Raw genomic sequence first — 15,638 nt, 5'->3', positions numbered from 1 at the left:
CTGGTCTTGGATTAGTAAATATGGTTGTCTGGCTTAGTAATTAGACTGACAGAAAGCTGAGATACTGCATTTATTTTCAATGTCTATGGGGTCTTTGCATACATTGTGATCTACAAGTAATGTTATATTTAATTAAAACAAAGAAGGTTATGAGGAGATCCAATAAAGGTAAAAAGTATTTCCACTGGTTAGTGTGCTGGTAACTAAGGGGTATAAATTTAAGATCATCGCCAAAAGAATAAAGGCAGAGAGGTTAAAAGAATTTATTTCACACAGGGTTGTTACCAGAAGCAGTGGTGTAAGAAGACTCCATAATTGCTTTTAAAAAGGAAGTAGATAAATATTTGAAAAATTAAATTTAACAAGGCCAGGAGAATTGCATGAAGTGGAAAACTCTTTTGAGAGCTGGCAAAGGCACAATGGGGTGAATGGCTTCCTTCTGTGCTATTAAAGTCTTTGTACCTTTAATTGGTCAATGGACGGCAATGCTAATTTGATCTTACTAAATATATTGGTCAAATTATTTAAATCTGTTGGCTTTTCTCACCCACCATACTATTGAAAATCTAATTCCCCTGAATGTAGAGTCTTCTGAATGTTGCAAGTACTGATACTTTACTGATTTTGTGAATGCTGGAACTTGCAAAAGCAGGGTCAGTGATTTCATAGTGAAATGATATCACCACAGGTATTTACAACAATTATGCTGTGTCGGCTTAAAAGTAGATAAAGTCTAAAATAATCAGTGAAAGCCACATTGTAAAAGATGCAATGCTGCGGCACCATCTTCCCCAGCAGCCGACATGGTGTGCATTGACCTGAGAGCTTGGAGCAAATTGTTTCAGTGTGGTGACAACAGCTTTTTACCAGAAATTGTTTCTTTTCGTCCTGTTATCTTAAACTAAAGAAAATTGAAGCCATATGTTAGGTAGTTGTATATAGCACCGTCTCTCAGTCAGCTCCACTGGCCCCAGTCTGATGGTAATTTTGATTATTGCTGACTACAGTGTTTGCCGTACACCCAACACAATTTTCTTTTTCTTTTAAGTCCATTTCTTTTACCATTGAAGTGTTTTCAAATAATGGCAGTAACATGGACTGTGAAAATTGGGAATTAGGTAGGTTTCTTGCAACAATTTGTGTTACTACTGCTTGTGATCACTCACAAATTGTTTCCGAGGTTTAGTGAATTTAACGTCACTACTTCATAAAAGTCAACATAAACACTTCTGAGACTGTAGTGGAAGAAAAAACATGATGTATAATGACAAATACTTGTGGATGGCCTTTCAAATTCCAGCACTAATCTAAGTGAGCTTGTTCTAACTTAACCTTTGTTCTCACAAGATCATAACAGCAATAGTGTCTATTTATCCTGGGCCTTCTTGGGCTGAACAATGTATTTAATCAACACATGAGCTTCATACTCTCTCAAGCAAAGGAGGTTATTGCATTGCTTGAATATCCATCAGTCAAATGACTCATTCTGTATTGTGATTGGTCTGAGATTACATCATACAATTGCAGTAGTGACAGCAGGATGCGATGATATGCAGTGGTATGTAGCACAGCTTAATTGAGTCTGAGTTCTACTCCAGTAACGTGTCAGCGCATTACTTGAACGGTTAATAAATGCATCACAAGGAAAGCATGTATGGGTTTTAGTTACATATTTACCTCTAGCTTTGCATCAAGATCAGCATAGATTTTAACCCTTGACCTCCGTTTACTATGGCGGTGGATTGGCTGAGAGTACAAATGGTAACCCGGTTTCTTGGGCATCTACTTGAGCTGTTGAACTGCTTATTAATGAAGGTCTCACAGAGTTTCATGGACATCTAATTATTATGGTCGCAGCAAAGGTCACAAGATATGAGGAAGGCTTCTGACCTTGATTTAGCCAGTGTTCTAGCTGAGAACTATTGTAGTCTTGGCTTTGTGTATGTGAGGCACAAGGCTTTGTTGCACACTGAATAGGTTGGTTAACCTTTAAATGACTGGAAATGCTGCACATGGTCACTTTCCCACTAAATGTTTCATTGTATAAGCAAGAGAAAAGCCTTCTCTGTGCTGATCAGAAAGCAAGAAATTTTCTCATCCTGTATGGTGTTTAGTAATAGAACACAAAGGCAAAAAGATTTTTGATTGAAGTTACGCTTTGCTGTGTATTTGTAAATTTAATTTACTATTTTTATTATGGGATGTTGGGATATCCTAACAAAAACATGATGTCGCGCAACATTCTAAGAGTTCTTGTTGTTTTTCACCATCTTAGTGTAGGCTTTATTTTAATTGTCCGTGTGGTTCCAGTTTCACTGACTACTTTTGTGTCTTCAAATTTCCTTTCAGGATTTGGATTAGAGTTATGCACTTGAGCTCCTGTGGATTCATCTGAATTGTGAACACCTCAAACGCTGTTTGCTTGTTATATTGAAAGGAATTCATTAAGTAGCATCGCTGATGTCTCTGATGGACAAGCACAAAGTGAAGCGGCAACGATTGGATCGAATTTGTGAAGGTAAGCAGATTGTACAGTCATTTGGTCTTCAGCAATAGTGCAAGTAATTATTGAAGAATCCCGAGCTCATTAGATTTGCTAAACTGGGCTGGCAGCTTTGCTAAGCTGTAGGTGGAAGAACAAATGAAAACCTAGACTAGATCTTAGGTTGCATTTTGCTTCATCTATAATAGCAGTGTCAGCTTGGCTCAGTGGTAATTGAGTCATAAAGTTGTGGGTTCAGGCCTCACTCCAGGGACTTGAGTACAAAAACTAGGCTGACACTTCAGCACAGTACTGAGGGAGTGCTGCATTGATGGAGGAACAGTCTTTTGGATGAGATGTTAAATCACAGCCCTGTCTGTGTTCAGACAAACGTAAAAGATCCCGTGGCACTATTCGAAGAAAAGCAGGGAGTTTTCCTGGTGTCCTGGCCAACATTCCTCCCTTAATCAGCAAGACCAAATCAGATTAACCTATCATTTGGTATCTTGCAATGTGAAAATTGGCTGCTGTGTTTCCCTACACAGCAACATGTATTACACTGCAAAATAATTGGCTGTGCAATGCTTTGGGACTTTCTGAGGGTGTAAAAGGTGCTATATAAATGAAAGTTCTTTCAGTGCTGTAATATAAATGAGGTGATAATAGTGCCCGGTAAACATAATACAGCCACCTCAACCTGCACAGGAAGCCACTTGCTGGCCTTCACGGACCTTTCCTATCCCCACACTGAAGAAGGCCCACAGCCACAAAATTCAAGTAACAACTGTGACTTTTATTCGCCTGCACATGCTCGTTAAACACTCAACTACAATGAAATTGTTATTTTAAAAATGAATTGCGATTTTACATTCTAACTCTTGTGTTATTTATTGGGAGGGGTGGTGTGGATGTGCTTGTACAGAGAAATAGGCAGAACTTTCAACATCCGGTGGGGGTGTAAAATGGGTGATGGCAGATAGGCCGCCCGTTATACGCTCCCCGATTTTCCTTTCCAAGTCAATGGAAAGGTAAATCGAGCTGGAGTGTATAATGGGCGGCTGACCCAGTCTCGCCTGCTTTACATCCCCGTTAAAGTTGAGAGAATGTTTTCCCCCCTTTGTTGGTTCAGTAACAGTAATCAACATGGCCCAATAGATCTATCACTGGGTGGAACAGAGGGTGGAGTTGCCCACCTCTTGTAATGGCATGCACTATTACAGGACAATCCTTTGAGGAGTGGTTTCTGAATTTATACTTAACAAGTAGTCTCCATTCATGTTTAGTAAGATAAAAAATACACTTTCTAGTTTCAATAAACAATATTTAGTAGCTACATAAAATGGTCTACAGAACCCTCTGTATGCTTAGGCCGTTGTTTTGTCATAACAGATTACAATACTTCTTGTAGACTCTACCTACAGTGGGTCATCTATTACACCCACTTTTTCCAATTGGAACTTATGGGAATGGGTGAACAAGAGTGTCCTGGAATCTGGACAGATTTATTTGTACAGCTGCCTGTCTTTAGGCCAACTCTTCCAAGATTATATTATCGAACCTGAGGTTATTTCACAGCCTATACATTCTTGATAATTATATTAGAAGGTGGCTCAATTGTGACAAAAGAGGGCAAAAAAAAATCAGCCTGATCTGAAAGTGTTTGTACATCCGCATCTGACCTTATTTCGACTGTATCTGAGACAAGTAAAAGTTAATCAGGACAAGCAATAGCCCAGAGACATGTATATACTTGTGTAAATTAATTCTACCTCTGAATAACCATCAGTGAGAGGTCATGAGTACTCATCCAGTGGTTGGGACAGAAATATGTGTCCCCCATTGTTAGGGCAATGTTATTATCTAGTCTCCTAAAGCACTTTCATTTTGTACTCATACCCCTATGAAGTAATTTAGCAGCCTCCAGTAGTGTTTGCTCCATCAAGATATTTGCTATAGTGGTTAGCTTTTTCCAGTTAATCGTGGCAGACAGATCTCCCAGTGTTCAGTTAGTGATTGTGTATTATGAGCAAGTCTGGACTCTTAACAGTAAAATCCCTTAAGTCATTTCACTTAAGTATGCAACTACAACAATGCACTTGATGCAAGTCTTTGGCATTAATTGACCATGATTTATGCAAAGCCATTTTGGATTCATGCGCTATTTACATCCTTTTGTGTTTGATTTAGCAGGGCCTCTGATCCTGAGGTTGAATTTGTGATTGTTTTTTTGGGGTTGAAAAGTTTTAGGTCATTTTTAATCCATTTCTGTATGACTTCTTGTCCAGAATGAAAAGAAATGCTCAGTGGGTTGGTGCACCACCAAACAGACCCAGAAGGTCCTGGCTTCAGTCCCCATTCTCTGCTGAGATGGTCAGTTTTTGTCTGGGGTGGCAGTAGGCACAGAACAGTTGGCTGCAAGGCCTCGAGGGCAGGAATCAGAGAAATCAGCCAGGCTTCCTGCTCCCATTGTTCTGCAGTGGCCCCTGCTGGCAAAAATGCACTTTATGGACAATGAATGAGGAGTAGATCAGGCTTGGCTGTGACTCTCCCTCTGGCCAAGTAACCCGTTAGCACTCGTTAGGGTTCAGGAATGAAGGGTGGGCACTCGGGTGAAGTACTGGCGGGTAACTGGCACTTGCGAAATTGCACCCTAACATGATTCAACGCCTTCAGGAGAGAACTAGAAGGGGGGGGGGCGGGGAGGGGAATGGAATTCCAAGGCAAAATGATGAACATGTTCTATTTAATCATATTATATACATTACGGCCACAGCTCATTTATAGTTTGGCAAAGGGACCGTCCCAATGATTGTTGTGGTGGAAAACAATGCTGGTGTGCGGCAAGATGTGAAAGAAAGGCAGCGTTCCCACGGCGTGTCTTTCATTTGTTCTTTGCTTTTGTATCAAATATATTTAAAGCAGCTTAAGAGTCCTTTTTGCCCGTAATTTGTTAAAGTAAGTTACATCCACATTTGAGGGTAATCATGCTTTGTTCTTTTATAAAAGTGGCTTTGAAGCAAAGTTAAAAGAGAACAAATAAGCAGACATTGGGCTTTTTGAAATTTGCCTTTCTGTCTGATGTTTTTCATCAGATCTGATAGCTACAGATTTGAGAATAACTGGAATGAGGGAACAAGAATGGCTGTAAAAATTCCACGGTTGTGGATTTGATTACGACTGGAGATTATTTCCAGCTGCATGCTTTAATTTGTTGTTTCCTCTTAAAGGGGACCAGTTCACTGAACCACACTTCAGCATGTTGAGCAGCTTTAACCAAGGAGAAAGGGACCTGCAGCACCTCTGTCTGTCTGTCTGTCTGTTTACGCAGCTGGCAACAAAATCGAATCAGATGGAGGCATTAGTTTCTTACACTGCAACATAAATACACAAGCAATGAAGGTGTAGCAAAGCATTGACCCCATTCCTTTCCCCTCGTCCTCTGCAATTCCCTATTGAATTTCCAGTCTCGGGTGTCAAGGTGTTTTGTCACACAAAGGGCAAAGAAAAGGGTGAACCGCTCCCCCCCTTCCCTCAGTGGCTTTAAGCCGCTCGCCTTCTATCAGGTAGCATCTGGGACTAGGCCACCTGCTCTCTCTATATATTGGATGAGTGGCTCAGCAACTCTAAAGGGAAGAGGCAGCAAGGTTTAAAATATAAAAATGGGGCAGAAGTATTGTACTTCAAATGTAAAACTTAGAAATTCAGTGCAATTTACATTTGAAGCCTTGATTTTAACTGGGAGTAGGGGTGGGGTGGGGGGAGGTGGACGAGTGCCAGCTCTCTTTCACACACCCGCCCCCCCCCCCCCGGACCTCGGTAGCGCACAGTTCAGCCGATTTTAACTCCCAGGCCTTATCTGTATGCAACTAGTCCAAACGGGCAGCTAGCTGGCGGGAGAGGAATTTCAGGTGGCAGGAGGTCATCGGCTGGCAACAAGGAAAGCCGCAGCTAGGGGAATTTCTGGGGGGAATTGAGAGAGGGAAGGTTGGAGCCCGGGGCGGGGAAGGCCTCAACTTTTCTTGTGGGGCCCTGGGGGAGCATTCTTGCCTGTTTGGGCCTCTTCTGGTCCTGGATCCTATTCCCACTGTCATCACCTGGCGGGAAAGTCGCAACAGCTTCTCCATTCAGGCCACAGTTAAATTACCAGCCGGGGCCCAACGATGTCATTCAGGTCAGTGTCCTTGCCGTCTGCTCAGAAGAGCAGATTAAAATAGAAGACGGTGAGATTGGTGCGGGACGTCGGCGGGTTAGTCACCCTGTGATTTTTAACTGCCGGTTCCTGCCGGGTAGATAGGGTTAAAATGGACCTTTAAGTGTCAGCTGAGTTCAGTTGTTAAATCTCACCTCTGAGTCAGAAGGTTATGGGTTCAAGCCCCACCCTAGAACTTGAGCACGTAATTTAAGCAGACATTCTAGTGCAGTATTAAGCGAATGTTGCATTTCCAGAGGTGATATCCTTTAGATGAGATATTGAACCAACATTCCATCTGCTTGCTCTTTTAGCTCAGGCTTATGTTAAAGATCCTGTGTCCTGGCTAACTGGTCATTCATCTAACTGCTGTTTCTGGGATCTTGCTGTGTTTGGCCTCTACACTTCAAAGTAATTCATTGTACAGGAAACTTTTTTATACGGGACCGGCGTGGTGCCGGTTGATCAAAAAGTCCGGATTACAGAGAGGTATACTTACCAAGGTACGAAAGCCCCGTACACGGCCACAGGCGCAGGAGCCCCGGTTACACGGCACTTGTGCAGGAGTCCCGATTGCACGGCCACAGATCCAGGACTCCCTGTTGCACGGCCACAGGTGCAGGAACCCTGGTTACACGGCCACAGATCCAGGAACCCCAGTTACACGGCCACTAATATATAGTAAAACTTACCTGAACCTACTCCTGAATTTTGCCGGTTAAGAGAGATTTCCGAATATTTAGCTGCCTTAAAAGAGAGTTTCCTGTACATGTGTTTCAGGAGATTTCTGAGCTGTGGTAAGGTGCTATATAAATGCAAGTATTTCTTCAAGTGTGTTGAATGCTTATTGCATATTACTTGCTTTGAGAAAACTGCTTTATTATACCCCATGATTATATTTGAAGCCTGATTAAGCTGTATTCTCCACTGTGCTAATATTCTTTGTTGAAAATTAGAGGCGAATATTGTTTGAGAAAGGGACATCAGCTAGTAGGGTCGGTATCAGGAGCTAAAGCAATCAGTTGCCCCAATTAAATTGCACCTGTCCAGGAAGCAACTGAACTGACCTCAGATGCATAGACACAGAGAACCGTTTCACAGCAGAGACCCAATCCTTGATCTCTGCTAGAGTCCCACTAATTACAGAGGCCTTTGAGTTGCTAACTCTTTGAAAATCAGTTTCAAAAAGTTATTATTGCATTTAATTTTTGTTCTTTTCCTCTGATTTTATTCTTTAAAAATATTCTGTTTCGCATGTTTGTTGTCGATGACATCACTGGGGAGGTGCAATTAGCCAGAATTAGGAAGGCCATCAGTGTGATGGATCTGAATTAACATGAATTGAGGTACAGTCATCAAACCAGGGTATTTAAAGCAATTGCATCATTTTAGCTGTGTACATTAACTTATATCCCTCCCACTAGTCACAATGTAATTCTCCCAACAATTTCACCCTATAATAGCAGAACTCATTGTTTCAAAAACAGTTTGAAAAGTTTAACAAATATACTTTATAAAAAAAGATTTTAAAGTTAGTCATAATTCTGTGCCACTGTTTCATTGTAAGGTATACTGGTGGGTATAAAGGACTCCCTTTTTAAACTGATTACTGTCAATCAGGTATATGGGGGACCAAAGACAAGTAATCATAAGCCACTATATTTTTATTATATTTTTGCCATCCTGGATAGGCAGTCAGGCAGTTGTAATTTTCAACTCCTGACGATGTTCACTATATAATGAATGTTACAGTCATTTTAATATTTTTTGTATAGTTATTTCAAAAATGTAATTGCTCTTTTAATGTGTCCTGGTGCCCTAGCACATTTGCTTGTATGTGGATAACTATGCTTTTAGTTTCTGTAATATCGGTGATATGCTAGTTTCCTCCTGCATCCTAAGTTGCTTCACAGGAGCGTTTCCAAACAAAATTTGACACTGGACCATGTAAGGAGATATTAGGATAGGGGACCAAAAGCTTGGTCAAAGAGTTAGGTTCTAAGGAGCTTCACAAAGGAGGATAGAGAGGCGGCGAAGTTTAGGGAGGGAATTCCAGAGTTTAGGGCCCAGGCAGCAGAAGACATGGCTGCCAATGGTGGAGCGATTAAAATTGGGGGTACACTGGAGGCCCGAATTGGAGGAGCGCAGAGATCTCGGTGGGTTGTAAGGCTGGAGGAGGTTCTAGAGATTGAGAGAGGCGAGGCCATGGAGGGATTTGAAAACAAGGATGAGACTTTTGAAATGGAAGCGTTGCCAGACCAGGAGCCAATGCAGTGGTTTATCTGTGCCATACAGACTAGGAAGGTCCTGGAATTGAATCCTAGTCCTTCCTAGAACTGTGCACCTGTGGATATTGAGCAACAACAGGATTGGGCTTGGCTGTGATACCTACTGCAGTAAAATAGCCTGCTGGCACTCATATCCTAGACTTGCACTTGAAGAACAGCCGTTTGGAATGAGTTAAGAGAGGGTGCCTGGTGCCTCTAAGACTGCCTCAGAAAGGTGTTACCAGGAGAATGGAGGACTCGGGAGAAAATTAACAAAGAAAGGGAGGACTTTGCCTACATAACAGCAATGACTACATTTCAGAAGTAATTCAGTGGCTGTAAAGGCACTTTGTGATGTTCTGAGGTCGTGAAAGGAGCTATATAATTGCAGGTTTCTTTGTTACTTTTAACTGTTTTAAATTGGAAACTCACAGCTATGCTTCTATTGTCAGTGAATTTCACTGTTTTCGACTGGGACGGGGAACAGGCTGGGAGCACTTTCAACAGTATTCAAACTCACCTTATTGTGAGTGGTGCTCGGGTTCATTGATAATGTCCATAACGCAGCCCATGAGCTCAGCTGCCCCATTGCTATCCTGGACAATCACTTTGGGGGGAGCAGGTTAGGTAAGGAAAGAGCAAAAACGATATGCTGCAAAAAAAACTGTGAGCTGGCTATGGGTTTGTCTACATAATAACATGACTGCACTTCAAAAGTAATCCATTGACTGTAAAGTACTTTGGGAGGTCCGAAGGGCAGTCATGTGTTCTTTTTTCATCTATTCTCTGAAAGGAGTTGCCAAAATTGATGGAAGCAAATTGTTCATAATGGTGAAGGGTTCCAATACTAGGATACATAAACTAAATATTAGGAGGTTAGAAGTAAGAAGGAAAGTTAGGCAGAGCTTTTTCCTGTGGAGTTGTATAACAGGGAAGGGCACTGAAGTCGACAATATAAATGGGTTCAAGAGACAGGCGGAGAGAGAAGGGATTATGCTGAGGAGTGCAGATGGGGTTGATCTCTGAGAAAAGGATGGGCCTAATGGCCTTTTCCTGTTACGAAAACAAAAATACTATTTCACGAGTGTAATGCTTTTCCGTTGGGTCCCTGAGACATTTTGTTCTGATTGCAAACACAAGCTTGTACAGATAGTGTCAATAAGCATGCTTCACATAGATGTGCATGGAGAGTTAACTGGTTATTAGTAAAGGTTTTCCTCAGGACTGGGCTAATTGAGCACTGTACTACATTGGATGTTCTATTTGCACCAATTGCACATAGAATTTACAGCACCGAAACAGGCCATTCGGCCCAGTCACTCTATGCCAGTGTTTATACTCCACACAAGCCTCCTTCCACTCTATTTACTTCTCACCCTATCAACATATCCTTCTATTCCTTTCTCACTCATGTATTTATCTATCTTGCCCTTAAATGCATCTATGCTATTTGCCTCAACCACTCCACGTGGTAAGCAAGTTCCACATTCTCACCACTCTCTAAGTGAAGAAGTTTCTCTGGAAATTCTTTCTAGATTTAGTAGTGACCATCTTATATATTTATATATTCTCTTAGTCCTGGTCTCCCCCACAAGTTCATGTGGAGATGCCGGAGTTGGACTGGGGTGGACAAATGTAAGAAGTCACACAACACCAGGTTATAGTCCAACCTGTTTGGACACCATTCACACCTTTGATCGCTGTGATTATCTCTCTGCCGAGGTGTGATAAATGGCAGTTAGAAAGATTACCTGTAATCATCTGGCATTATTCTCTGACTATATAAGCTGTGTCTTTATGCATCTCTCCACTTCACCTGACGAAGGAGCAGCGCTCCGAAAGCTTGTGATTTCAAATAAAACTGTTGGACTATAACCTGGTGTTGTGTGACTTCTTACATTCCCCCACAAGTGGAAGCATCTTCTCTATGTCTACCCTATCAAACCTCGTCATAATTTTAAAGACCTCTATCAGATCACCTCTCAGTCTTCTCTTTTCTAGAGAAAAGAGTCCCAGCCTGTTCAGTCTTTACTGATAGTTGTACCCCCTCAGTTCTGGTATCAACTGTGTAAATCTTTTTTGCCCTTTCTCCAGTGCTTCTATATCCTTTTTTGTAATATGGAGACCAGAACTGTGCACAGTACTCTGTGTGGTCTAACCAAGGTTCCATATAAGTTTAACATAACTTCTCTGCTTTTGAATGCTGTTCCACTGGAAATGAACCCCAGTGCTTTGTTTGTACTTTTTATGGCTTTGTTAACCTGCTTTTAATAACTACTTTTAATAATTGTGATAGAAAAATAAAATGTTAAAACATGATTTGTTTTAAAAATTCTTCATTTGAATAAACATGCCTTTGTTACATGAATTATAATTGCCATTATGTGCTTTGACATTCTTGTTATGTGACATCCTCTCAACCCCAAACTGAGTGTCTGTCTGAATGTGCTATAGAGAAGATCAGTTAAGAGAAAGTGTTGGTGCTTTATTAAAGTTACAGCTGCAGCATGTGAGAATATAGCATGATTTCAAAACAAAATTCAAGCTTCCTGCATAACAGAGGTGTGTGTATGCGTGTTTGTATATAACAAGCTAGAGAATCAACAGTTTAAAAAAAAAACTACTTCCCCATCCCTCGCCCCCAATTACAATGAAAAATGTATATTGTCAAACTGTAGGAGCCTTATGTTCTTGTTATTTTTTAAAGCGGGGGCTTGGTGGGGAAACCAGCAGCGGCCTACAGAGGAACGCAGCAATCTGGCAGGCAAAGCAGCAGCGAGGAGAGGTACGTACTCACATTTCAGACTGAGGAAGGTCAGAAGCAAGAATTTTTTAAAAATCCCTTTTTATGAAATGAGAGCAGCCCACGGTTATTGTGTATCACACATATACCACGTAGGCTTTCAAAATAAAATATGAATTTAATAAAAAGATCTACATTTAAAAACTGTTCCAAAATGTCTGAAACTTGCATAAAAAAATGTTTTCCCCCATTCATGGTAGAAATCTAGATCTTAGAATGTCTGCTTTTAAGGAAAATGGCCTCAGAAACCACAGTTTTTAAATCTGAGATGCTGCTCCTTTACAACAGATGTTAATGGTTATTATGAAGTTGTCAATATTTGTAGTTTTCCACTGTTTAACTGGAGATGCTGCAGACCAGGGGAGGGATGTTAACTAATAAAGCTGACTTCAGGGAATGTGGGAATGTACTTCTGGTTGAAATGTTATTCCATGGTAGCTATCACTGTGAAATAGAGATGTGTAGCCTGCAGATCATACTGTACATTTGTGTTTTAATTTAGATTGACCTGTGTTTTGGAGGAAAAGGGGGTAGCAGGACATGTTGCATTTATGATCAAAAAGCTCTGATAATTTTATAATTTGATTTATTATTAGTTTAATGAACTCTTGGAAAATAGACAGCGAGAGTCTAGTGACTGTAACCTTGTGGGGAATAGAGTTTCAATATATTTGTATTACTAATGAGTTTAGGATGCATAAATTGCTAAATATTCTTACGCAGATTTTTGTGAATATATACTAATTCTGTATTTTGAAATATGCTTCATTTATTGTGATATTTTAAATATTTTTATATTTGAAAATGTTTGTTGAAATCTTACATTAGTGAAGGTGCATGTTATAATATTTGTGAGTCAAATGGATTGTGATATCACTCCCTGTACTCTAGCGTTCAATATAAAGACGCTTGACTCTGGTAGTCTAACTCACATTTGGACACAGACTTGATTGCAGTAACTCTCCAGTAACAATCATTGCAATGCAGCTGAACCTTAAGATCATTGAACTTAGTGCCAACCGACCATTCCTTACTTGTGGACAGTGGGGTGCTCTCTACATTTAAGAATAGTGCCAATACTTTCACATGTGCATTATATTAAAAAACTTCAAAATACATTTACAAACATCACATTTATGGAGTCATTAAAACTGACATACAGAGGAGGATATGCAAATTAGCCATGATGTTTAAGAAATAAATTTATTGCATACACTATAGAGAAATATAATAGTGTAGTATATTGCATAATTCATATATTGGCAGATTATAGCATATCATGATATATAATAATGTTAAATGTATTAGACGTCCTAATGTTTTGCAGTATATTTCTAATTGTGCAGTGACTTACTTCTTGTGTATTACAATGACATTGTTTGTAGAAATGTATTGAAAAAGGTACTCGCAAATGCACCAAGAAATATCTATGAACACAAAATGCTGGTGTCAGTGAGCAGGTCAGTCAGCATCTGAAATGTTAACTTATCTGTTCTCTCCATAGATGCTGCCTGAACTGCTGAGTGTTTCCAGCATTTTCCATTTGTGTTTTTGTTTCAGATTTTCCAGCATCTGCAGCTTTTTTGCTTTTTTGTTTTTCCAGAAACAGGTTTTGTTTGAAATAGATGTAGTGAATATTAACAATATTGCCTGTACACTTTCCAGCATATTTTCAAATCTGTTCATTATTGGTATTGAATATATAGTCAAGTCAGCAACTTAATAAGTATATTGCAGTTTTTAAAAATGGAACATGTTTCAAAGTAACACCTTAAAGAAGTGCAATTGCATAACCCATAGGAGTGAGGAATGGAAATTCAGATTTATAGTAAATCAGATTGTTGAAACCGAGCTCTAATCCGAACTTCAAAGTTGAATTTTGGATTATGTGAAGCCTGAAGTATTAAGCTTTAACCATCTGAAACAAAAGTCCCAACAGCTCAGCCGTACTATTGGGTAATGGCAAGATATTCTTGACTTTTATTTGTGACAGTACTAAAGCTTTTTCTGCAACAACTGTATGCATGACAACCCAAATAGATTAGTGCATTGGATTTTTTTATATATAAAATCTATTTTATTTCATCTGTTGTGTTTAAAGTTGAATTTGGACAATGGGTGGGTGTTCAGGCGTGAAAGCAAAGAAGCTTGTACTATATCAAGTTCCACAGACATTATTTTATTTAAAAACCACATGGATTTCATCCTGAAGGCACTGATAAGAGTCATAGTGATGAACAAAAAGATCAACAAAAGACACTTGAATATGTTGGGTGGAAAGGAAGCCACAAATCCATTTGAATACTCTTATTCCATTTCCATGTCAAAATAATTGTATAATAGAACCTTACCGTATCAACCGCCTAAGAGGCTGGTTGAAGAGGATGACTTGGAGATAGTGTGCATTTATATTGCAATTTTAGTATCATTGCTAAATGGCTTCTGCTTTACAGAAACACTAATGTTGCATATAATTCCAGAGTCCAGTCCCAAGGGCAGCAGTGTGAGCACTCCTGAAGCAGGTAGTCTTCCACTCCTTGAATTTAACACCACATGCGGTATAACTCCAGTCCAGTGACAAGCCTGATTTGAAACTTAACTTGAGTTAATTTAAATGGAAAGTTAGTGTGAATGCTCTTGGCCTGCACCCACAAACATTTAAGGGGAGATTTTCCTGGGTCTGTGTCCATGGATCACCCAGGTACAGCACATATTGCAAGATTAGGCAAGTTGGAGTGCATGCCTGTAAATGTAATCGGTGGTTCCTCTACAGTTGTGCACTCCAGCCCGCCCAATTTTCCGATATTTGCTGTGCTCATACGATCCGAAGCACTTGGATACAGCCCAGGAAAATATCCTGCTTTAAATGTTAACCGCTGAGAGAGGAAGTGCTGTGTAGAACACTCTCCTGGGTGGGGGAGTTCCGGTCTGAACCAGAGCAGAAACGAGGTACTGTCGAGGACAAGGATGGAAAATAAATGTATTGCGTTATAATATATATAAGAGGGATAGAAAAGATAAGACAGGAGGTGGAGTAGCAATATTGATACAAGAGAGAATCGTTGATGTCGACAAGGAAGGGATGCAGAGTCAATATGGTTGGAGCCCAAGATTTTAAAAAGTGCTTTTACATTAATAGGGGTGCATTACAGATCGCCAAATTGTGGGAAGGAAATGGAAGAGGAAATCTGCAGGCAGATTAGAGAAATGAGTAGGAATAACAAAATTATTGTCCAAGGAGATTTTAATTATTCACTTATGAATTGAGATGGAGAGGGAGTAAATGGAGAAAAAGGAATGGGACTCCTCAACTGTGTAAAGGACTCCTTCCTCAAGCAGTATGTTAATTGGACTGCAAGGGCAGAGTTTATTGCTAGATCTGGTTATGAATAACGAAATAGGTCAGGTAGATGAGCTAAATGCAAGTGAGCACGTTGGGAGTAGTGATCATAATATTGATAAGGTTTAAGATTCAGCAAGAAAGAGACCCATCTTAAGCCTTCTCCCATTCATGAGGTGTTTCGCGTCATGTTCAGAACATGCGAAGATCTGTACAGGGAGCTGATATTTATAAAATCTACCCCACATTGCATCAAGAATTTTGCTAAAAAATTCCTGTTGTAGTAATTTTTCAGGCCTGGAATTCTTTAGTGAATAGTAACTTTGAGAACATCATGGGAATACCAACACCTGCAAGTCATGCACCAAACTGTGTTGAACATTTATGACTATTCTTTCATCACCGCTGTTCAAAATCCTAGAATTCCCTACCTAAGATCATCATGGGAGTGTGTAAAAATCCTGACAAGCATAATTCATCAAGGGCATCAGATAAATCCTTAATTCTTTCATATTAACAACTCGTCAAGGAATCATCTGGGGTTTACCATCCAGTCA

At 40.1% G+C, this 15,638-nt stretch overlaps 1 protein-coding gene across 6 annotated transcripts in view; it reads left to right on the top strand.

Annotated features, from left to right (window-relative positions):
• The window catches only part of LOC147113489 (C-terminal-binding protein 2), a 308,574-nt gene that overhangs the window by 105,271 nt on the left and 187,665 nt on the right, over nt 1-15,638 (top strand). For 5 of the 6 annotated variants that reach the window (XM_085994638.1, XM_085994641.1, XM_085994642.1 and 2 more), the window contains 2 exons: nt 2,350-2,518; nt 11,646-11,723. In XM_085994638.1, coding sequence (XP_085850764.1) covers nt 2,461-2,518; nt 11,646-11,723 — 136 coding nt within the window. In that variant the 5' untranslated portion in view covers nt 2,350-2,460. The remainder of the gene's footprint in view (nt 1-2,349; nt 2,519-11,645; nt 11,724-15,638) is intronic. The other variant, XM_085994644.1, reaches the window with a different exon arrangement.

Source organism: Somniosus microcephalus, chromosome 8, assembly GCF_052327205.1.
Source record: "Somniosus microcephalus isolate GS21.2 chromosome 8, FLI_Smic_1.0, whole genome shotgun sequence".
Classification (NCBI taxonomy): Eukaryota; Metazoa; Chordata; class Chondrichthyes; order Squaliformes; family Somniosidae; genus Somniosus; species Somniosus microcephalus.
The sequence above is the reverse complement of the archived record's forward strand: the minus strand, read 5'-3'. Positions and strand labels throughout refer to the sequence as shown.